The sequence below is a fragment of the Rosa rugosa genome, chromosome 5 (assembly GCF_958449725.1).
Source record: "Rosa rugosa chromosome 5, drRosRugo1.1, whole genome shotgun sequence".
Classification (NCBI taxonomy): domain Eukaryota; kingdom Viridiplantae; phylum Streptophyta; class Magnoliopsida; order Rosales; family Rosaceae; genus Rosa; species Rosa rugosa.
The window spans coordinates 55,681,815-55,704,420 of record NC_084824.1 but is presented as its reverse complement, the minus strand read 5'-3'; the positions used below and the strand labels follow the sequence as shown (position 1 = coordinate 55,704,420).

The 22,606-nt window shown below is 38.9% G+C and overlaps 3 protein-coding genes and 1 non-coding gene across 4 annotated transcripts in view; 1 reads left to right on the top strand and 3 right to left on the bottom strand.

Annotated features, from left to right (window-relative positions):
- The first annotated feature begins 1,146 nt into the window (after positions 1-1,146).
- On the top strand, positions 1,147-1,994 carry LOC133708559 (secreted RxLR effector protein 161-like). Its single transcript, XM_062134035.1, has one exon. It carries the CDS (start codon positions 1,193-1,195, stop codon positions 1,988-1,990), a length of 798 nt encoding a protein of 265 aa, XP_061990019.1. The 5' UTR covers positions 1,147-1,192; the 3' UTR covers positions 1,991-1,994.
- A 4,127-nt stretch (positions 1,995-6,121) lies between these two features.
- On the bottom strand, positions 6,122-6,228 carry LOC133713258 (small nucleolar RNA R71). The gene has a single exon (XR_009847924.1). It is a non-coding gene; the product is annotated as a small nucleolar RNA R71 (small nucleolar RNA).
- A 339-nt stretch (positions 6,229-6,567) lies between these two features.
- Positions 6,568-22,606, bottom strand: part of LOC133708207 (uncharacterized) — a 28,805-nt gene continuing 12,766 nt past the window's right edge. The window contains exon 7 of the mRNA XM_062133667.1: positions 6,568-6,687. Coding sequence (XP_061989651.1) covers positions 6,568-6,687 — 120 coding nt within the window. The remainder of the gene's footprint in view (positions 6,688-22,606) is intronic.
- On the bottom strand, positions 20,034-21,518 carry LOC133708205 (polyketide synthase 1-like). Its single transcript, XM_062133656.1, has 2 exons — positions 21,311-21,518; positions 20,034-21,158 (listed from the first exon to the last, which is right to left on the bottom strand). The coding sequence occupies exons 1-2, from the start codon at positions 21,486-21,488 to the stop codon at positions 20,161-20,163; spliced, it is 1,176 nt and encodes a 391-aa protein (XP_061989640.1). The 5' UTR covers positions 21,489-21,518; the 3' UTR covers positions 20,034-20,160.

Below are 22,606 nucleotides of genomic sequence, written 5' to 3'. Positions count from 1 at the left end.
TCATATTAAGATTTGGGGTTGTCCAGCTTATGTCAAAAGACTAGAAGCAGGCAAGCTTGAAGCTAGATCAAGCAAGTGTTTATTTGTGGGATATCCTAAAGATAGTTTAGGATATTATTTCTATCAACCTGAAGAACAAAAGGTGTTTGTTAGCAGGAATGCCACTTTCCTTGAAAGGGACTATGTCCTTGATGGAAATGTTGAGCAAATGGTAGAACTCAAGGAAGTGTCCAACAAGCCACAAACTAACACTTCATTTCCCGTTGAACAACTTCCTGAACCAACTATAACACAAACTCCAAGAATATCTAGTAGGATCCGGATACCTCCCAAGAGGTATGGTTTGTGTCATGAAAGCCTTGGGGAGTTAAATCTCCTTGGTGACAATGAAAACCTGCATGATCCTTCTAGTTATAATGAAGCAATGTCAAACGTTGACTCAAAGAAATGGCAAGAAGCCATGGAATCCGAGATTGACTCTATGTATACCAATCAAGTCTGGACTCTCGTTGACCCTCCACCTGGTATTAGACCAATTGGAAACAAATGGGTCTTCAAGAAAAAGATAGGTTCAGATGGTAAAATAGAAACCTACAAAGCAAGGTTGGTGGCAAAGGGCTATAAGCAAAGAGAGGGCATTGATTATGAAGATACGTTCTCTCCTGTTGCCATGGTTAAATCTATTCGGATATTATTTGCTATAGCTGCTCACTATGATTATGAGATATGGCAAATGGACGTAAAGACTGCCTTTCTGAATGGCAACCTTGAGGAAGACCTTTATATGGATCAACCTGAAGGCTTTACGTCTAAAGATGACATTCATAAAGTGTGTAAGCTTCATAGGTCCATCTATGGACTCAAGCAAGCTTCAAGGAGTTGGAACATCCGTTTTGATGATGCAGTCAAATCTTTTGGTTTCACACAAAACATGGATGAACCTTGTGTTTACAAGAAGGTCAGTGGGAGTGTTGTTGTGTTCCTTGTACTTTATGTAGATGACATCCTACTATTTGGGAATGATGTAGGAATGTTATCTTCAATTAAAGTTTGGTTGTCCAAGACCTTCCTTATGAAGGATCTTGGAGAAGCTGCCTATGTACTAGGAATAAAGATCTATAGAGACAGATCAAAAAGATTAATTGGATTATCTCAATCCTTGTACATAGACAAAGTGCTGAATAGATTTCACATGGAACAATCTAGGAAGGGTTTTCTGCCTGTCAGACATGGCATTCACCTTTCTAAGAAAATGTGCCCACAAACGATTGAGGAAGTGCAAAAGATGAGCAAGATCCCATATGCATCTGCAATAGGGAGCCTCATGTATGCGATGCTATGCACAAGACCTGATATCAGTTATGGCGTAAGCATAACTAGTCGATATCAGTCCAATCCAGGTTTAGAACACTGGAATGCTGTTAAGAATATCCTTAAGTACTTGAGAAGGACTAAAGATTTATTCCTCGTTTATGGAGGTGGTGATTTGCAATCAGAGTTGCAAGTGGAAGCATACACAGACTCAGATTTTCAATCTGATGTGAATGACAGAAAATCCACATCAGGGTTTGTCTTCACCTTGAATGGAGGTGCAGTAAATTGGAGAAGCTGCAAACAAAGCGTTACTGCAGATTCCACTACTGAGGCAGAATACATTGCAGCATCAGAGGCTGCAAAGGAAGCAGTTTGGATGAAAAAGTTCATCACTGAACTTGATGTTGTTCCTACCATTGAGTCACCGATTCCACTTTACTGTGACAACAATGGGGCAATTGCTCAAGCCAAGGAACCAAGGTCTCATCAAAAATCCAAACACATCGAAAGACGTTTCCATATCATAAGGGAGATTGTTAATCGTGGAGACGTTAACATTCTCAAAGTAGCATCTGTTGATAACATATCAGATCCATTCACTAAGCCTTTATCACAAGCAAAGCTAGAACAACATCTTGAGAAGATGGGTGTACGTTTCATGGCTGATTGGGTTTAGTACAAGTGGGAGATTGAAGGAATTGTGTCCTAAAACAATCATTTTGATGTAATTATTATTGTAATTATTATTATTCAAAAGGGCAAGTTTATTGTTCATTGCTTATATTTAATATTTGATTGAACAAGGTCCAAGGAATATGAGTTAAAGAGAAAGTAATCTAAAGAGTTAGATGTGTGAGACCTTTACTCTTTCACACTCTTATCCTAAAAGGTTCCTAGTCATAGGATTATCACTTGGACATTGATAATCCGGAAAGACTAGCACATACTATGTATGCTCAATATGGAGGATGATATGTCTCTTGTCATTTGTGTAGAGACACTAATACAAGTATGTGGGTGCTCTTAACTTAAAGAGTACACTGAACGCGATCATTAGAGTTCTTGTATGGAGTCTTACTTACATGTCAAACTTGAACTCTAAATTGCAATAATACAAATTAGTCCTTTGACCTGAGACACCATAGTTGTCTTATGAGTGAATGGATTATTTTTTGATGATGCAATAATATTGTGTCCCTTAATGGATATAATAGATGCATTCATTGGTATAATCAATTCGGTCATGGAGACATGTGAGTGTACAATAAGGAATCTCTATCCTTAAGTAAATAAGGTGTATGTTCAAAGATGTGATTCAATGAGTCTTTGGCCAAAGCATTGAATGAGATTAAAAAGGAGTTTTTAATCACATTCTAAGAATCACATAAGAATGAAAATCACATTAGGGGATTGACATATCAATTCCATACCCCGATGATGTGATTTAGAACATAGTGTTAGAGAAGGACCGTATTGTATTGTAATTCCAATTGAATAGGTTCTTTGTCATTCTACATTAACTAGGGTAGTCATGATATGTTGCAAGACGTCACTCATGACTTGTGAGTCCCCGAGGATTAATAAACATTTATAATCCTAATAACAAGGGAGAATCAAAAATGGAGTTTTTGATTCGTAAACAAAATAGAATTGTTTCTATAAACTTCACTGCCTTGTTAATTAGAACCTAAGAGATCGCACACCATATAAGTGGATCCTTGAGATTGTATATGAAGAAGATTAAACAAGAGTTGGTTATGACCAAATAATTAATTAGATTTATTATTTGGACATAATTAGGTTTTTCGGGTAAAACCGAACCTATTGGGCCTAAACGATTGTCGGGCTTTTCGTGTGGACTTGGGCTTCACTAAATGAGATTTAAATGAAAGCCCAAGACACATTTTTAGTGCCCAATAACAAGTATGGACCAGCCAAAATATTGGCTTTATGAAAGTCAATATTTTCTTTTAGTAATTGGAGTTATTTCCTATTATATAAAAGTGAAAGCATAGACATAATAATGGTAGTATCTCTACACCATTATTTTTCAGATTAGAGAGAGAGAAAGAGAGTTCTCTCTTGGTCCATTTTTCAGAAATTAAAGGAAAGAAGAACACTTGCATAATTTCTTCTTTTCTTTCATCTTTCTTCATCTCTTGATTCACTTGGTGAAGATCCTTAGAGGCCATATCATTTTGTGGCTTTACTTGTTACATCAAGGAGAATATTACAAGCACAAGGAGTACAAGAAGGAGTTCTTAATTCAAGGTGCTTCAAGGTGGAGGAAACACACACAAGGAGAGATCAAGGAGAGGAACTTTGGTGGTTCACTTGGATCGGATTAAAATCACGCTCCAAGGGTGAGTAGAACATAAACTCCCTCTTTGTTCTTCCTTACTATGCATGCTATGTTTATATACATATCACAATAAGCCAAGATCATGGGTTAAAGGAATGGATTTTATGTTTAGTTAGTAGTTTAATTGTTAAACTAATTCCGCACTAATTAAAAAGTTTTGAAATCCATCCATTCCTTCAATATTAATTCTGGAAATACTACTCCATTCTGACTTGTTTTATTCTTTCCCTAATATATTATTCAAAGAAAATCGTTAGATATTATTTGGGAGCTTAATAATTATTATTATCATTATTATAAAGCAATTGATGCCATATTAATTCTGGAAATATCGTGGAGTTTTTTTATCATTACCTACTTCATTCTGACCTGTTTAATTTTCCTAATATATTATTCAAGAAAATCGTTATATATTATTTGAGAGCTTAATAATTATTATTACCATTATTATAAAGCAATTGGTGCCATATTAATTCTGGTCCCTAAGAGATGATAGTAGAGGTGCAACAACCCCACCATATATGCATATTGCATGTGGATCTAATTAATTAAGTGTTGCCAATTTGTTGAGCAGTGGGTCGGTGTGTACGTGCAATTAACTTTTGTCTACCTTCATCACTATATCGTAACTCATTCATTCCTTCCTCATTCTATATTGTGTGAGAGAGTATTCAGTGTATTTAAAGATTGAAATATTTGTGATATTTCTGATATATCTCTCGATATCTTTTTTTTTCGAGATATCGATATATCATAAGGAAAATATCTTATCTTCCACAGTTTTTGTGAAATTTCTCTAGTGTCGTAAAATATCCTCGATATATAAGATATTGAGGATACATCCTGATAAAATGAAGAACCATCTGTAAAATTTGATGGAATGAAAAATAGAAAGAAAAAAATAAATTATTCACAGATAAACATACACTATGGAATGTGGAGGTTATGTGGGGGCGTAAAATTTTAATAATGGTTTCTAATTAGGATATGGCCTAATAAAGAGGCATATTAACCTGTTTGGGAAAAATATCTCGAAGTCTAACCTCTAAGGGCAGATTTTGGTGAAGATAAATCCTCTCAAGGCGAATCTTACTGAGGAGAAATCCTCTCAAGGCAAATCTAGGTGAGAAGTAATTCCTTAAATGCAAATCTGTGTGAGAAGAGAACTCCTCAAGGTGAATATGGGTGAGGAGAAATCTCCTCAAAGTGAATCTGGGCGAAGAGTATTCTCTTCAATACTCTTCGAGGGAAATCCGAGTGAGGAGCGGAATCCAGGTGAGAAGGAATTCCCTCAAGACGAATCTGGGTGAAGATAATTTGATAGACTCATAATTTCATACATTTCTATACCCTTAAATGTAGGACTTTAGGTTCAGTTCTTGTCATTTTTGAGTCATTTACTTTGTGTTTGCGTTTTGTAGGTTGAATTGGAAAAAAGAAAGATTTGGAGCTTAAAGTCGAACGCATGATTGAAAGGGTGCTTGCTATCCTGATCTTCCAGAATTGTCTCTGCTGAGCATCAACTTTGACGATTAAACTGTACCTTCTCACAAGAAGTTAGCAAACGAGCCATATATCATTGGAAAGATACGGATGTTAGCTTTCTGAGAAATTTTACGAAGTGGATTCGCATTAATTTTAGTTTTTCTTTCTTTAATATTCTGTTTAAAACTCATCCACATCATAAACTCAGTTTATTTATCTTACTTAAGTATAGCACATTTGCCATAACAAAATTGTTTCAATCAGTCCTTGAGGGAACGACCTCGTATTTGCACATCTATTCTACATTGATTCATGCACTTGCTAGTACTATATTAAAATTGACAACAAGTTTTTGGTGCAATCGTCGGGGATTGACTTAGATTTGTTAGTTGTACCATACTTAATTTTTTTTTTTTTTCCTTTTCTTTTACCTACTTTTTGTTTGTTTTTCTTGCAGGTTTGAATTTTGTTTATGCAAGGTCGTCGATCTCAGAATTTAGGTCTCATTGTCTACGATCCAGAGATTGAACGAACTGGTAAACAACTTTTAAGACAAGTAAGAAATCAAGAAAATTTCAAGATCCAATGGCAGATGATGATACAAAAGCATTAAAGGAGTACACTACTCCTACTGCACTCACAACATCATCTTGCATCGCTGTAGCTCCCATTCCTCAAGGACTGCATTTTGAGATTTGACAGGCAACAATCCAGAGCTTGCCTAAATTTTATGAGAAGACATATGAAGATCCTTATCTCCATGTGGAGCAATTTAAAGACATATGTGGAACTCTTTGGTATGAGATATCAGATGAGCAAATCCCTTGAAGGATTTTTCCTTTCTCATTGAAAGACAAGGCAAGGAAGTGGCTGAGCTCTATTCCATCTGGTTCCATCACTACTTGGGATGATTTGGTTATAAAGTTCTTGTTGAAATTCTTCTCAGCTAAGAAAACCAATGCTCTCTAAGCAGAAATCTTTGGTTTCTCTCAACCCCAAGGGGAACCTTTTTATGAGAGTTGGGAGCATTATAAGGATTTGTTCTTGAAGTGTCCTGATCATGGATTTACTAAACCCCAAAAGCCTCAATTTTTTTTATAGAGGTCTGAACTCCCAAAGTATAAGTATGGTGGATGCTACAGTTGGTGGAAGCTTGATGGGAAAGACAACAAAAGAGGCAATTTAAGCTTTTGAGAATGTCAAGCCCCGAATTTTGAATAAAGGAATTCAAATCCGAAACGCGAGAACAAACAATCCCAAGAAGACTCTTAGAAAATTTTTCAAATAAACTAAGCAACAAACAAACTGAACTCACAATGTCAATACCGACTCGTTCTTTAGAGTCACATATTACATTACAATAGTTTACAAATTAAACTGAATATCAATTCAACGTGTAACCACTCTCACCAACTCACTACACAGCGAAAGACTACAAGTATAAGCGCTCTTCTACACCCACGTGACGGAAAGTCCACCTCAGCTTCGATAACGATCACCCGATATTCTAACCTGCACAATAAACCCTACACCATAGAATAGTGCACCGGGAATGTAAACAACAAACCCGGTAAGCTTTTCAGCCCGTATGAGTAAACTCAATTAAAATGACTCACGTCACTCATGCTTATAATTTCTCAATTCATGAGATAATTAAAGCAACAATATTTAAAATAGGTAATACGTTAACAGATTGTTATACGTTAACAGAACAAAATAGGTAATATACTTGCACCTGTCATAATCATCATTATCACCAACATCAAACAAATTTAAAGGACAAGTTCTTACAAAAGAAAACAATCTCTAAGGTCTCATGGACAGAAATTCAGAGAGGATGATGAATCGACGACCTTCCAAAACCTTTTCAATATTCTTATGCTTTAGAATTTTCAGTTTATTGAACAGTGAAATCAATGAAAAATGGAGCGAAAACTAACCTTACCTTCATATGCATTGTCAATGGCCTGGGCTTGAAGCATAAATGAATCTCAGCAGCCTCAAAGCTTGTAAGATTGAAATTGCATAAATAAATCAGTAACATGTCAAGGACTTTTCTACTCTCAAATATCATCAATTCAAAATATCATCAATTCATCAAGTCTTATAAACAAGATACACTACTTTCAAAAATTGACACAAGAAAAGAATCTCATTAGGTTTTAACATAAAAAAATCAATTATATTTGAAACGCACACAATTAAGGACTCTGAATGAACCTCCAGCTTACCATCTGATTCAGATCTAGACAGAGAACAAAGCCACCGCCAGTCAATGCTCTTAGATTGATCCTCGTTAGAGGCAACGAAGAGAGCTCGTACATCCTGGTGAAAGGAACCCGACGAAGAATCATGAACACTGCCCACAACTGTTACCCAGAACCAAAGCATACAGATTTGACGAGAAGAAGAAAAAGCCATAGACAGATCGAGAAGGAGGGAGAATTACCCATCCGTGGTAAGTGAATTTGGTTTGCTCAGAGCAAAAGAATCTGAGCTCAAATTTGGTTTCTTCGACGAGGAAGAGATGCAGACGAGAGAGGGGGGAGAGAGGGAGGTCAACTAAAATAATAGAGGCAATTTTATCGGCCAACCTAGAGTGCGAATTGGTGTGGGAAAAAAAGTGGGAAATTTAACTTTTGGCAAAAAAATTTTGGCGGGGCAGCGGAAGTTTGGAGAAGTTTGCTCCTGTTTTTTTCTTGTCGTCCTCATAAGCTTATTAGGACACGTTGACAAAAATGTGTCCTTATTGAGTGTCCTTATATGTGGTTTTTGTAGTAGTGACCTCAGCTGGAGTTTTCTCTTCCTTGAAGAGCTCATCTCCAAAATGTGTCCTTATTGAGTGTCCTTATATGTGGTTTTTGTAGTAGTGACCTCAGCTGGAGTTTTCTCTTCCTTGAAGAGCTCATCTCCACCGCCTTGCCCTTCTTCTATGTATACCATCTCCCTTCTTTGATGGAGGACGTCGACACTGGCGGAATGTAAGGTCTGGTTAAAACCCCTTGCCGCTTATCCGTCTGCCCTTCTTCCCTCGCGGTTTTCAACTTTTTGAATAAGTTTGAGTCCCTTGGAGAAGGAGTTTTGTCACGCCCTGAATTTTGAATAAAGGAATTCAAATCCGAAACGCGAGAACAAACAATCACAAGAAGACTCTTAGAAAACTTTTCAAATAAACTAAGCAACAAACAAACTGAACTCACAATGTCAATACCGACTCGTTCTTTAGAGTCACATATTACATTACAATAGTTTACAAATTAAACTGAACATCAATTCAACGTGTAACCACTCTCACCAACTCAGTACACAGCGGAAGACTACAAGTATAAGAGCCCTTCTACACCCACGTGATGGAAAGTCCACCTCAGCTTCGATAACAATCACCCGATATTCTAACCTGCACAATAAACCCTACACCATAGAATAGTGCACCGGGATTGAACAAAACAAACCTGGTAAGCTTTTCAGCCCGTATGAGTAAACTCAATTAAAGTGACTCACGTCACTCATGCTTATAATTTCTCAGCTCGTGAGATAATTAAAGCAACAATATTTAAGATCACAAACACAACCAAACATACAATCACACAAGATAACAATTAGTAATCCTTGCTTCGAAAGTTTAGTTCAGGAGATCACCAAAGTCACCCAATTCAAATTATAGTAATCCCTGCGTCGTATTTTAGTTCAGGAGATTACAATTAAAGAAAACAATAGAAATCATATAAATCCCTGCATAGAGTTTAGTTCAGGAATTTACATGAAGACAAACAAAAGAAATCATATAAATCCCTGCATCGAGTTTAGTTCAAGAATTTACATGAAAACAAACAAAACAAAACAAATAGCGGTAATCCCTGCATATAACTTAGTTCAAGAGATTACAATTAAATCAACAATAGAATTCATAGAAATCCAAATCTCACGTAAACACAAACGAAAAACCCCAAAAACCTTCCCTGAACTACGACAGACTTGAGCTCAACTGAATCGTAACCTGTCACCTCTGCCGAGGTTCAACCTTACGACCAAACTTCAGACCCTTCGGTCGTCAGAATAGAAATCCAGGTTACAACTGTAACCTTCAAACTTCAGACCCTTCGGTCATCAGAATAGAAATCCAGGTTACCACTGTAACCTTCAAACTTCAGACCTTTCGGTCCTCAGAATAGAAATCCAGGTTACCACTGTAACCTTCAAACTTCAGACCCTTCGGTCCTCAGAATAAACCCAGGTTTACCACTGAAACCTTCTGACTCACAATTGTCACATCACAACTCCAAATAACTCTTTCAACAGTATAAATCAACAAAAGTCTACATATCACATGCCACACCTTCCAGATATATATTCCACGTAAATATATATATATATATATATATATATACGTAGTCATTCACGCAGGAATGACCACTAATACCAACTATAGTTTATACGCATTAAAACCAAGAAATTCATTTTATACTTAAATTCATTTTCATTACCTGTGAGCCGTAGCCCTATGAACCGTAGTCGATCAAGTTCATATTATTTCAAACAAAACTTTATTTTGAAAACGATTTACAATTATCAATCAATTCTGACGATTAAATAACTCGGTTCGTAAATGAACCACCTGAGATTTACTCACCTCCAAATCCTGCTGCGTCTTCTCTAACAGCCAAGATACGATTCACAATCGTCCGCCAACTCAAACCATCAATCACCTAACCAAATCAAGGCCACACTCAATACAACACAAAACACAATTATACGACGATCCAACAGTCGGTTCCTCATCCGAGACCATCCAACGTCTTCAGAACACTTCTACGATCAACAAATCAAAACTACAAGTCGATCGGACGGCCAAATCCTCACGGATCGAAAACCGAAACGAATCGAAAACCCTAAAACCCTAACATGCATCAACTTTCTCCAAAATAACCTTATAATATATCAAAACGACCGTATCGATGCGTAGATGCATAAACTGAAAACAGAACACAAAAATATGGTCTGACGCGCCGCCACGCGCCACCACAAGCGACGGGTCAGCATGCGGTCAACGCCGGGTCAACCACCTCCAATGGCAAAGTGACCAACTACAAACTTATTCAAAATGAAGAGATGTGCCACCTTCATACCTGGAGCTAAGTGAGATTCGGTCTAGATCGTCCTAGATCAAGCTTGGAAGTTGGATCACTCTCGTGCGTCTGATCAGATCCTAGATCTAATCAGGGACGTCGAAAACTTCAAACCTTGTTGTCACGCCCCGAATTTTGAATAAAGAAAATTCAAATCCGAAACGCGAGAACAAACACAAGAAAACACATATAGAAAATTTTTCATTTAAACTAAGTAACAAACAAACTGAACTCACAATGTCAATACCGACTCGTTCTTTAGAGTCACATATTACATTACAGATAGTTTACAAATCAAACTGAATGACAATTCAATAAGTAAACACACCCACCACAACTCACTACCCAGCGGAAGACTTAAAACTAAGAGCATCCTTCCACGTCCACGCCATCGAACGTACACCTCAGCTTTGATAATGATCACACGATAATCAAACCTGCGCAAAAACCCCTACACCATAGAATAGTGCACCGGGAATGTAAACAACAAACCCGGTAAGCTTTTCAGCCCGTATGAGTAAACTCAATTTAAAGTGACTCACGTCACTCATGCTTATAATTTCTCAACTCGTGAGATAATTCAAACAACAACATTTAATTCCACAAAATACATGCTTTCACCATCTTAGCTTAACAAAAACAATATGCAATTATCACAACAAAACGTTAAGTTCAAATTAATCAATAACATGCTCAACAATTTCAACCCAACTAAAAACCCACATGCTCTGTCTCTCAATTCATTTTACGTCCCCACAATCTATTAGATCACTATTCCTTTGCCTCAACGGCACAACCAGGAAATCATACTCATTTCCCTCAACATAACGCGGTTGCCAAAATCATGCCATCCCAACTCATTTATCAATCAATACAGATCACAACCCACAACTGTACCCACAATAAGAATTTAGCAAAATCAATAATCCCTGCATAGAAACTTAGTTCAGGAGATCACATGAAAACAAACAAAAGAAATCATATAAATCCCTGCATAGAGTTTAGTTCAGGAATTTACATTAAAACAAACAATACATAAAGCAGTAATCCCTGCATATAACTTAGTTCAGGAGATTACAATAAAGCAAACAATACAAAAGGCAGTAATCCCTGCATATAACTTAGTTCAGGAGATTACAATAAAACAAACAATTCAAAAGACAGTAATCCCTGCATATAACTTAGTTCAGGAGATTACATAAAATTCAACAATTAGAAGGAAAAGGAAAATAAATGAAGAAGTCAAACAACTCACACTAAAGTCAATAATCACCCATCAACTCCAAACTAAAGTCGATAGTCGATGTTCACCCATCGACTTTGACTAAAGTAGATGATCACCCATCAACTTCAAATAAACACCAGATCCGAAGATCAGAAAACGGTCACCCACAGTGACTCCAGATCCGAAGATCAGCAAACGGTCACCCACAGTGACACTAGATCCGAAGATCAGCAAACATTTACAAAGAATCCCACATGACTCAAAATGTTACCCCAACTCAATTACTCTTTCAACACGACAAATCAACAAGCCCCTGATATAACGAATTTTCCACAAAGAGTAAACGCACAAAACCACATTCTGAATAATTCACAGTTCATACGCACATCACAATGTCACACCATCCATATATATATATATATTCCACGTAAATATATATATACGTAATCATTCACGCAAGAATGACCACTAATACCAACTATAGTTTTATAAATTATACTTCTGGAAAATCATTTTATATCAAAACATTGTTTTAACTTACCCATGAACCGTTGTCGATCAAGTTCATATATTTTAAAACAAATAATTTATTTTGATAAATATGATTTTGCATGCTAACAATTAAATCTACTAAATTAAACATAACTAATTTATCAACTGAACACCGTGAGATTTACTCACCTCTAAATCCCGCTGCGTCTTCTCTTACAGCCGAGATAAAGTACAGAACACATTCCATCAATCACCTAAGTAAAATGCATCACAACTTAGTATACGGATCGAAAACGATTAAAGTTCAAACCCCCGTTGAACTAAAATCCCCAAAAGTAATGTCAATCGAGGCGAAACTTCATCCGAGACCACCCGAGGCCTCCGGAATACTTATACGATCAATATAACAAAACTACAAGTCAATTGGACGGCCGAATCCTCACGGATCGAAAACCGATCGAACCGAAAACCCTAAAACTTGGAAAATTCATAACATGCTCATACGATTTCCAAAAATTACAAACTATATATCGAAATGCTCGTATCGACGAGTAGATCGCACTGAGGAGCAGAAACTGCCCCAGAGGTGGCCGGAAGCCGCCGGAACCCACCACCACAGTGGCGGCACCGCCACCAATCCAAAGTCAAAATTTGACAAAACTTCCGACATCAAAGTTCTTCATCTCAACTCCAATTGAAACTTTCATAACTAACACAAAGTCAGAAACAAAGCCATTTGGCCGGAATTTACCTCGCAATTTCAGAAATTCGAAGAACCCTAGATTCCCAATCTTCCAAATTCGAGCTCCATAGGTTGAATCGTTGCAAGCCTCTTGGAGGGAAGCATCTACGTCCTCTGGGCTTCAAAAGCCCCCAAAGAACTCGAGCTATAGTGGCCGGAGCTGGGAGAACCAAGCCCGGCGATTTGCAGCTCCACCGTGCAACTTCTCGGCCTTGTAGCGTCGTGCACAGGTCTACCCACACCGTGAAACTTCATGGAGACGAATTTGGGACTGAGGCGAAGAAATAGGGACAAACATCACGGCCTATGGTGGCCGGACGGCGGAGAACGAAGCCGCCGAAGTTGGCTGGGCGGAACTGAGGTCGGGGGAGAAACTTTCCCTTTTTGGAAATTTTCGGGTTTTCTGAAAATTTTTGGGATTTTTGCTATTTAACCAAAATGGAAACGTTTTCCAATGGCCATAACTTCTTCATACGAACTCCGATTTTCGTGTTCCACATGTCCACAAACTCGTATCGACGCGCTCTACAACTTTCGTGAAGAAAGTGTTCGAAGAATCCAAATGTATAAAAAGTCAACCTTTGTGAACCTCCTAAAACGTGCACTTCGAATAATTATTCGTCCGAAAATAATTCCACTCTACCCTCGAACCACGAAATCGTACAAACGAACACCTTATTAATCCCAGGAAACATTTAGGAATTAATAACAAATTTCCGAGGTCTTACATTCTATCCTCCTTAAAGAAATTTCGTCCCGAAATTTAAGCACACTACCCAACAATCAGGTAAGGCTAACTCAATCTCAAATCTCGTCCTCACTCTCCTGCAAGTAATGCCGTCGTCATTAAGCCTCCACAAGATATTGAGCAAGTCAATATCCCTTGATCCAAGTTGCTAAGTTGTCCCGTCTGGAAAAACAAGCTAATCATCCACAAGGGCCGCATCATCATCCCTTCCCACTGTACCACGATCAAACACACTGATACCGGTACAATACCTAGTATCACCACACTAAGAAATCTACCACCCCACTTGATGGTAAATCAATCATTTCATGAATCAAAACTCTGCAATTGAAGCACATCACACAGACAAAACAACAGTCCAGAATTCTGTCCTCACAACAGTATCTGCATCACTTCGCCAATCAAACAACCCCAGCATTACAAGAATTGAAAACAACAACATCAATTCAATCACTCAATCAACACATAAATTTGTCACAGTGAAACAATTCCAAATCACAAGGAAGTTGTTTCACCAAATCACAACTACACCAAGGTCTCGATCACTATCGATATAAGGCATGCACAATCACTCATCAATTCCTACCATCTCATGACCACAATCACAGTAAGGTCTAGCCTCAGCTAACCTACACATAAGTCATCCCAAAGTATTTCACAAACACAATCAACAATGCCGAAATGTCTACCACAACAAAAAATCAGAGAAGCAGCATTCCACAATCATTCTCAATACCATACCAAGAACTCAAACCACACACAAGGTCAGCATAGATACCTCAGTGTCACCTTAAACACATAACAGTATGCTGAATAAAATGCTCCACTAAGACACCACGCAATTAAACAAGATGACTATCCCCTGATAAGCACCTTCCACCTAATACCTCTGCCAATCCAACTTAGGAAGGCACAACAACACTTGATCAAACACTTGTACCGACTTTAGATACAAGCATAGGTCAAACGCCATGACCCCAACAACCAAACGACTACTCCGCACAAAGGATACGATTTTCCATGAAAACCATCCTCGACCACTCCACCAGAGTCTAATCTAGAGGTTCCCATTCCTCAAAAGACTACAACTCAAGAAGCTACTCAAAGCTCCTACACTTCACTTACAGAGCCGACCTATGCTCTGATGACTTAACGCTCTAGACGACACCTAACACTCCACATACCCAATGACTATGTCAATACCGAAGAGTATATGATGGGGATCCGCTGCAGACGGGCCATCACTCGAGTAGTACTGACTGTCACCAAATATGTACCTTATGCTCTGATACCAAACTGTCACGCCCCGAATTTTGAATAAAGAAAATTCAAATCAGAAACGCGAGAACAAACACAAGAAAACATATATAGAAATTTTTCATTTAAACTAAGTAACAAACAAACTGAACTCACAATGTCAATACCGACTCGTTCTTTAGAGTCACATATTACATTACAGATAGTTTACAAATCAAACTGAATGACAATTCAATAACTAAACACACCCACCACAACTCACTACCCAGCGGAAGACTTAAAACTAAGAGCACCTTTCCACGTCCACGCCATCGAACGTACACCTCAGCTTTGATAATGATCACACGATAATCAAACCTGCACAAAAACCCCTACACTATAGAATAGTGCACCGGGAATGTAAACAACAAACCCGGTAAGCTTTTCAGCCCGTATGAGTAAACTCAATTTAAAGTGACTCACGTCACTCATGCTTATAATTTCTCAACTCGTGAGATAATTCAAGCAACAACATTTAATTCCACAAAATACATGCTTTCACCATCTTAGTTTAACAAAAACAATATGCAATTATCACAACAAAACGTCAAGTTCAAATTAATCAATAACATGCTCAACAATTTCAACCCAACTAAAAACCCACATGCTCTGTCTCTCAATTCATTTTACGTCCCCACAATCTATTAGATCACTATTCCGGTGCCTGTATAGTCGCCTAGACACAAATTTTCTTTCAAATCCTTTGGGCAACCTTACTGAAATGGCCAGGTGGGGGAGGGCGAACAAGAGAGGCATAATCCATTTTGGCATGAGCTACTCCCACATAGTGGTTTAGACCCATTTGCACGCACTTCTGGATTCAAGAACCTGTCATGAACGTTGTCCCCTTTCTAGACACCATTTCACATAGGCTATACTTACTAAGATGAGAAAGGTCATAAGTGTGAAGACAGTTCAACAAGTGTTAATAAAAGCCGCCCTTAACCTTAAGAGCCTCTGTCAAATACTCCGCCCTCAACTAATGGCTGCGAAGAAAAGCTATGCAGTAGGTCCCACTGGGCGTGCTAAAATGTTTGGCTCTAATTTTGCTGCAGCTGGTCAACAGTCTCTTTTCTTGCGTGGGCATGCCAGCACCGTTCGGGTGCGGTCGTCGGGGGTGTCCCTTGACCTGACTTCTGTTCAGCGATTGAGGACGAGGAGAGCATCAACCTCGTCGCAGGATTCTTTGTGCCTCGTGGTGAGGACTTTGCTGCAGTTTCTTCTTGTCACACAATCGATACTCAATATTGTAGATTGAGCAGAGCGAAATCACCGGGAAGTGGGGAGAACTTGCTAAAGCGTGACTTTAGCTTGGCTGGTTCCGTAACCGTTGTGGTCGCGGTACTACAGTCGGCTCCCGAGGAGACTAGGACCAAAGCACGTTGACAGAAGGTTTGGTGGCACTGACAGTCGGCTCCTGAGGATTCTAGGACTGGAGTGTGGTCACCGGTAAGAGAAGAAGAGGGGTTGCTCTGGAGAGGCTTGGATAATCTTAGAGATTGTTGTTGATGAATTGTGTGTTGTGTTGTTTCATTTTAGCCTCTATATATAGGATACCATGCCAAAGTGGTTGGCCTTAAACAAATCATGATAATGGAGCACTAATGGAGATAATGGAGCACTAAATGGAGATAGTGGAGCACTAAATGGTAGTGGAGCACTAGGTGGAGGTAGTGGAGCACTAAATGGAGATAGTGGAGCACTAGGTGGAGGTAGTGGAGCACTAAGTGGAGATAGTGGAGCACTAAATGGTAGTGGATCACTAGGTGGAGGTACTGGAGCACTAAATGGAGGTGGAGCACTAAGTGGAGGTAGTGGAGCACTAAGTGGAGATAGTGGAGCACTAAATGGAGGTGGAGCACTAAGTGGAGGTAGTGGAGCACTAAATGGAGATAGTGGAAATAGTAAATGGAGATAATGGATTTATGGTTCAAACACAATTGATAGTCTGTAGTTAGTAAATATCGTGTCCATCCCATAAATGAAGGCAAGAAATAAAAAAGCACTTTTGATTCTAAAAATTTAGAGTTGCTTCAATAAGAGGAACAAATAATCCAAATACATATATACCCCTATTGAAAAAGTGGGAATATATTTTCACACCTTCTCATGTAGAAACTAAGAGTACTAGGTTGATAGTACTGCAATGAAAGGTGACTTCATTAATACTTTGCAACAGAAAGTCTAGTAAGACAAATGATGTAAACTAGTAAATACAATCTTATATCTCAGATGTTATGCCTCCTTTTTTTGGGTTACGGAGATCTTATTATATAGGACTAAATTCAGTTTACTCTCTCAAACTTTGGGTCGAAAATCAGTTTGGTCCCTGATTTTTTTTTTTTAATCACGATGATCCGTGCACTTCTAATTTCCACCACCCGCGTCTAAATTTCAAATTTGGCTCCAATCATGAGTTCATTTGCTGAGTTGGCATGGAGCCGACAGCATGGCCCCACATTTCAACCTTTGACCCTCCAAGAAGGGTAAATTCTCAAAATAACCTTTGGGCTAAATTCACTAAAAAATAAATAAATAAAGAACCCTATGCGTCGTTCTTCTTCTACTACACCCAGTTTGCCTATACTTCGTGCTTTTTCTGCTCACCCAAAAAAAAAAAAAAATCATTTTGCTTCTTCTGCTTCATTTTATGAGGTCATTGGAAAGGTGGGTTAAGTTGTTGGCTGACCATCTAAGGGTAACGGAGCCGGTGGGTGTCCAAATCAATTCTAGGTATCAAAAGTGTTGGCACGTGAGATCGCTTCCAGGCGTCGTTAGACGAAGTGTAGGTTGGGTTTGACTCATTGGAGTCTGGGGAGCACGATGGTGTGGAGGAGAGAGAGAATTTCAGATTTACTTCCTCTCTCCTCAAACTCTCTCTCTCTCTCTCTCTCTCTCACTCACATACAGAATCCCAGAAGCAAAATTGATTCACATTTCCCTAAAACCTTCTTCTCTCTCAACGGTCAAGTTCATATCGGCTGTCCAATCTGTCAAGGTTTCGTTCTGGCCAGTATTAAGTACTCTTCTTGCTTCCCAGTTTGTGTTTTTGTTGGTTCTTCTTGTTGCTGGGCTGTTCTTGTTCTTAATGGTTGGAGGATTTGAGATGATTGGGCTCAAAATGGAGTACTCTTCGCCTTATTTTGTTGGGCTGTTTGTCGAGTGTGGACTGGGATTTTGGGGTTTTGCAGCTCTGTTTCGGAGGTGGGTTTAGATAGGGCTACTGATGGCTGGAGGAATTGGAAGAGTTTGGCAATTGTGGTGAAGATTGTGCTGTTTTCAACGGCGCTTATGCTAGTATCAGCTTTGGAATTGTGTCCTAATAGATAGATTGATTGAACATTTATTCTAATTTGATTTTGGATATGATGGATCTCTGGGTTGTTTTGTGTATTTATATAAAAATCTTTTTGACTTGAAGTGACCTGTACTTGTACCACAACACATTTTCCAAATGGGAAAACATCACAAACTATGCATCAACTTTAGGCATTTCTAGACTTTGGTGTACGCCGTTAAATTTTCCGTTATCTTTACAAAAAAAAAAAAAAAAAAAAAAAAAAAAAACTCAGAAATATGGGCTTTGTCAGTTTTTTTTTTTTTTTGTAAAGATAACGGAAAATTTAACGGCATACACCAAAATGAAAGAGTGGAGCAAACTTGATACACCATTTTGATAGTTTCCAAAGTTCATACACCAAAGTGTAGAATCATCTATATTTCATACACCATATGTGAAGATATCCATTTCCAAATTAATGAAATCAAAGCCTTTGGGGTCGGACTTTCAAGGTTATGAGGGGATGAAATCACCTGTCCCCAATAATCCTATCCCAACTCTGTCTCACGAATACAAATTTGACACGTCATCACTAACCTAACACCTTACTAACTCTGTTAACTCTCACTAAAAAATAAGTAAAAAAATTTTAAATAATATTTTTCTCTTTTTCTCTTTCTTTCTATTGATTCAAAGCCCAGATCTAGCCATCAAGCCATTCTGGCCAGAGAGCCTTCTTCAGCGACATTGTTTTCTTATTCTTCATCATCCTCTTCTTTGCCTTCTTGGCTCTTCTTCGTGGCCCGGGATGAGGAGGCTGGAGTTGGCTTTGCAGAGCTTTTCTTGGTTAAGGTTTTAGTTGTGGAGTTACGGTGGCTATGGTGGTTTCGGTGGTTGCTGCGTTGACTGATGGTGTGGATCAGGATGGTGGGTCTTCCGAATGGAATAGCCAAAATTATATTTCTAGTAAATCGAATTCAGAGATTACAAAAGAAATCAGTTTTTGGCTCTTCTTCAAATCATTTTGGCCATTTCAGTCTGTAATTATTCATCTTTAAAAACTCCTGACATTTGAATAAATGCCTCCTTTGCAGACACTAGCCAACCAAAATTCTATATTCTTCTTGTTTGCCACAGCGCATCTTTGTAGTGCATCCTCCTCTTCGTCGCCTTAAATCACTTTATCAGTTTCCTCCCATCGCAATCAACTTCCTCCTTAAGAGACGACGAACACAAATTGGGATGGGTTTCCAACTGGATTAAAACTTAAAATCCACAGCAAGGTTGTTGGAGTGATGGAACAAAGGGTGTTGAGTTTGTTGCACAAGTGTAGAGAGAAGAAAAGAAGAAGAATACGGATGGATAGGGAAGAGGAAGAGTTAGAGTCAAACAATAATCAATGAGTTTTATGTATTTTATTAAGAAAAAGGCTGAAAAGTAATAGACTTAACGGTGTTAATCTCTGTTAAGTTGATAGACATGTGTCACGATATAGGAGTAGTGACAGGGTTGGGATAGGGTTATTGGGGACAGGCGATTTCCTCCCGGTTGTGAGGTCATTTCTTTACAACAACCCAATTTTTGAACCACTGGGTTTGATTTTGGTGTGAAAGAATATACATATTTGGTTTAGCAATTAATTATGAGACTGAAAAGGAATATCCCTCCAGCTTAGATGACATTATGAGAGTCAGGAAGCACAAGTCCTCTCAGGATGTAGAGGATGGGAATGACAAGTTGAATGAGCATGATATGATGAAGGCTAGCTAAAAAGCCTTTGTCTGGTAAACTAACTGACCTGGTCAATTCCTTACCATTGTATTTATTGTATCAAACAAAAGGAAAGAAAAAATAGTAATATGTCACATGAAATGGAAGCTTATATTATTGCATTATTTTATCTAAGTGGCTACACTTTGTCAACATGAAAGTAAACACAACAACAATTAAGCTTTCCCCATGATGCCCACACACGCCTTTAAAAAAATAAATTACCATGACCAAAACCAAAACTAGCTATAAACTAATCATGCAAATCATTCATAATAGAATAGGGAGCATATGAAATGGATCAGCCCAGAACTTCAAGTTCAAGCAGTGACACCAACACTGTGAAGCACGACGGTCTCGACGGTGAGCCCAGGCCCAAACCCAAATAGAACTCCCCACTCCAGGCCCTCTCCAGTGGTCTTGTGCCCATTTGCTACAGACTTCCTCCTCACCTCGTCCAAAATAAAAAACACACAAGCACTGGACATGTTGCCGTATTCGGACAATATGTGCCTTGTTGCTTCTAACTTTTCGGGCTTCAATGCCAATTTCGCCTCTACTTGATCCAGAATTGCAGGGCCACCCGGGTGTGCAATCCAGAAAAGTGAGTTCCAGTCCGTGATGTTCAAAGGCTTGAAGGCCTCGTTGAGGCTCTTTTCGATGTTCTTCGAAATTAGCATGGGAACATTTTCGAGGAGGTGAAATGTGAGCCCAACTTCACGAAGATGCCCTTCAATGGCCCCATCACTATCAGGAAGGATAGTTTGAGCCGCCGAGACAACCTCAAACAAGGGCTTCTCAATCTCAGACAGCGGGTCAGCCCCAACAATAATGGCCGCAGCACCGTCACCGAACAAGGCTTGGCCCACAAGACTATCGAGATGGGTGTCGCTAGGCCCACGGAAAGTGACGACAGTGATCTCGGAGCAAACAACGAGAACACGTGCTCCCCGATTGTTCTCAGCCAAGTCCTTGGCCAACCGGAGCACGGTGCCGCCGGCGAAACAACCTTGTTGGTACATCATGAGGCGCTTGACGGACGGGTGGAGGCCTAAAAGCTTGGTGAGCTGGTAATCGGCCCCGGGCATGTCAACACCACTGGTGGTACAAAAGACCAAGTGGGTGATTTTAGACTTGGGCTGACCCCATTCCTTAATGGCCTTGGTGGCAGCCTCTTTGCCCAACTTTGGAATTTCAGCAATCAGCATATCTTGTCTTGCATCAAGTGAAGGTGCCATGTACTCGCACATACTGGGATTCTCTTTCAAGATCTCTTCAGTCAAATACATGTAACGCTTCTTGATCATTGACTTGTCACCTGAAAATCACATATATATGGCAAGGATTGCATGCCAAATTATACATTAGGGTAATCTATTTATATGACTAATTCCAATTTGATGGCACAAAAGTTTTCTTTGGAAAGTAGAATGGACAAGAGAAATCAGTACGTGGCTAGCTACTACTTACACATGCGCTGGAATTTCTCCTTGAGCTCAACCTTGTGCTCACTTTTGGTTATACGAAAATAGTAGTCGGGATATATGCTCTGGTCGACACAATTGGGAGGAGTGGCTGTCCCGATGGCCAAGACGGTGGCCGGACCCTCAGCCCGTTGAGCCTTGCGGACTTCGTCAACGGTCACCATTTTGATATCGAAAAAAGGTCAAGGTGGGGAGGAAGAAGGAAGGATGGGGAATGTGTTATGTTGTAATGCAAAAATGTTAATATATAAAGTCTGAAGCAATGGGTTGTATTTATATAGAGCTGAGAAAGAGGGTTAAGAAGGAAAGGATGAGTAGGCAGGCTTTTGCAAGAACTCACCTAGATGTCAAACAAAGTTGTTATTATCTACAATATAAGATTTAGCTGTTGTTGCTGCAACTAGAATAAGACGTAAACATCAATCAGCTACCGCATTCGTTTCCAGCATTGAATTCTTTTCTGCAACAACATCAATCACCTAAATGTCAACTAAAAATGATACATAGATTATGAACAAAACCATTTTCTGCTACAAGCCATAGCTTGTGTTTCCGAGGATGCTAAGCTTAAACATCAATTAGATATCTCCCATAATAAGGGCCAGGGACCACAAATAACGTTGAAGGGAGTTTATACCCGAAACCTCCTATGAGATTATGGAAATGAAATCACTCAAACTCCTTTAATGCTAAAACAGGGACTTTAGCACTTTTTGGATTTTCAAAATATAAAATGTTGGGATTCTTAACTGGAGTAGTTTTCTCTTTTGTATGGATTTCATACAATTCTTCTGTTAAAGCTTCTAGACACTGAAGAATATGATTCTCATTACCTTCATAGAAAGCGCTGAGAATATTATCTAAAATAAGCTTCTGTTTGAAGGTTAAAACTCTATCTATTATGAATACAGGTTTCTGAAAAACCTTTAACAGCTTATTATGAACACTATTTCTTCTCAATGGAATAGGTTGATTTTACCCAAAAGGGTTTTGCCTACTTTTTGGCAAAGCAGCAACCATCAACCATCAACGGACTTGATATGACTTTACCGTCTGCCGTTTGAGACTGGCTAGCCGATCCTTTCTCCTGGGATCGATCAGTTGTGGTTGCTCCTTTCAGATGTAGCAGAAACTCATTTAAGAGTTTTTCTTCATCATTGGACTTAACAGACTGCACTTCATCTTGCCAAGCTGAATTGTTTTCTTTGGGATATTGTTTGGGCAATCTAACCCTTTCAGTACCTTGACTCGTGTCTGGTTTGCTGTAGGATACTATGTACTG

Bases quoted from the DNA above. Each gene is read 5' to 3' on its own strand.
- LOC133708559 (XM_062134035.1), top strand. From the start codon at position 1,193: ATGGAACAATCTAGGAAGGGTTTTCTGCCTGTCAGACATGGCATTCAC.
- LOC133708205 (XM_062133656.1), bottom strand. From the start codon at position 21,488: ATGGTGACCGTTGACGAAGTCCGCAAGGCTCAACGGGCTGAGGGTCCG. The intron at 21,159-21,310 runs GTAAGTAGTAGC...TGTGATTTTCAG, and splicing joins GGAGAAATTCCAGCGCATGT to GTGACAAGTCAATGATCAAG.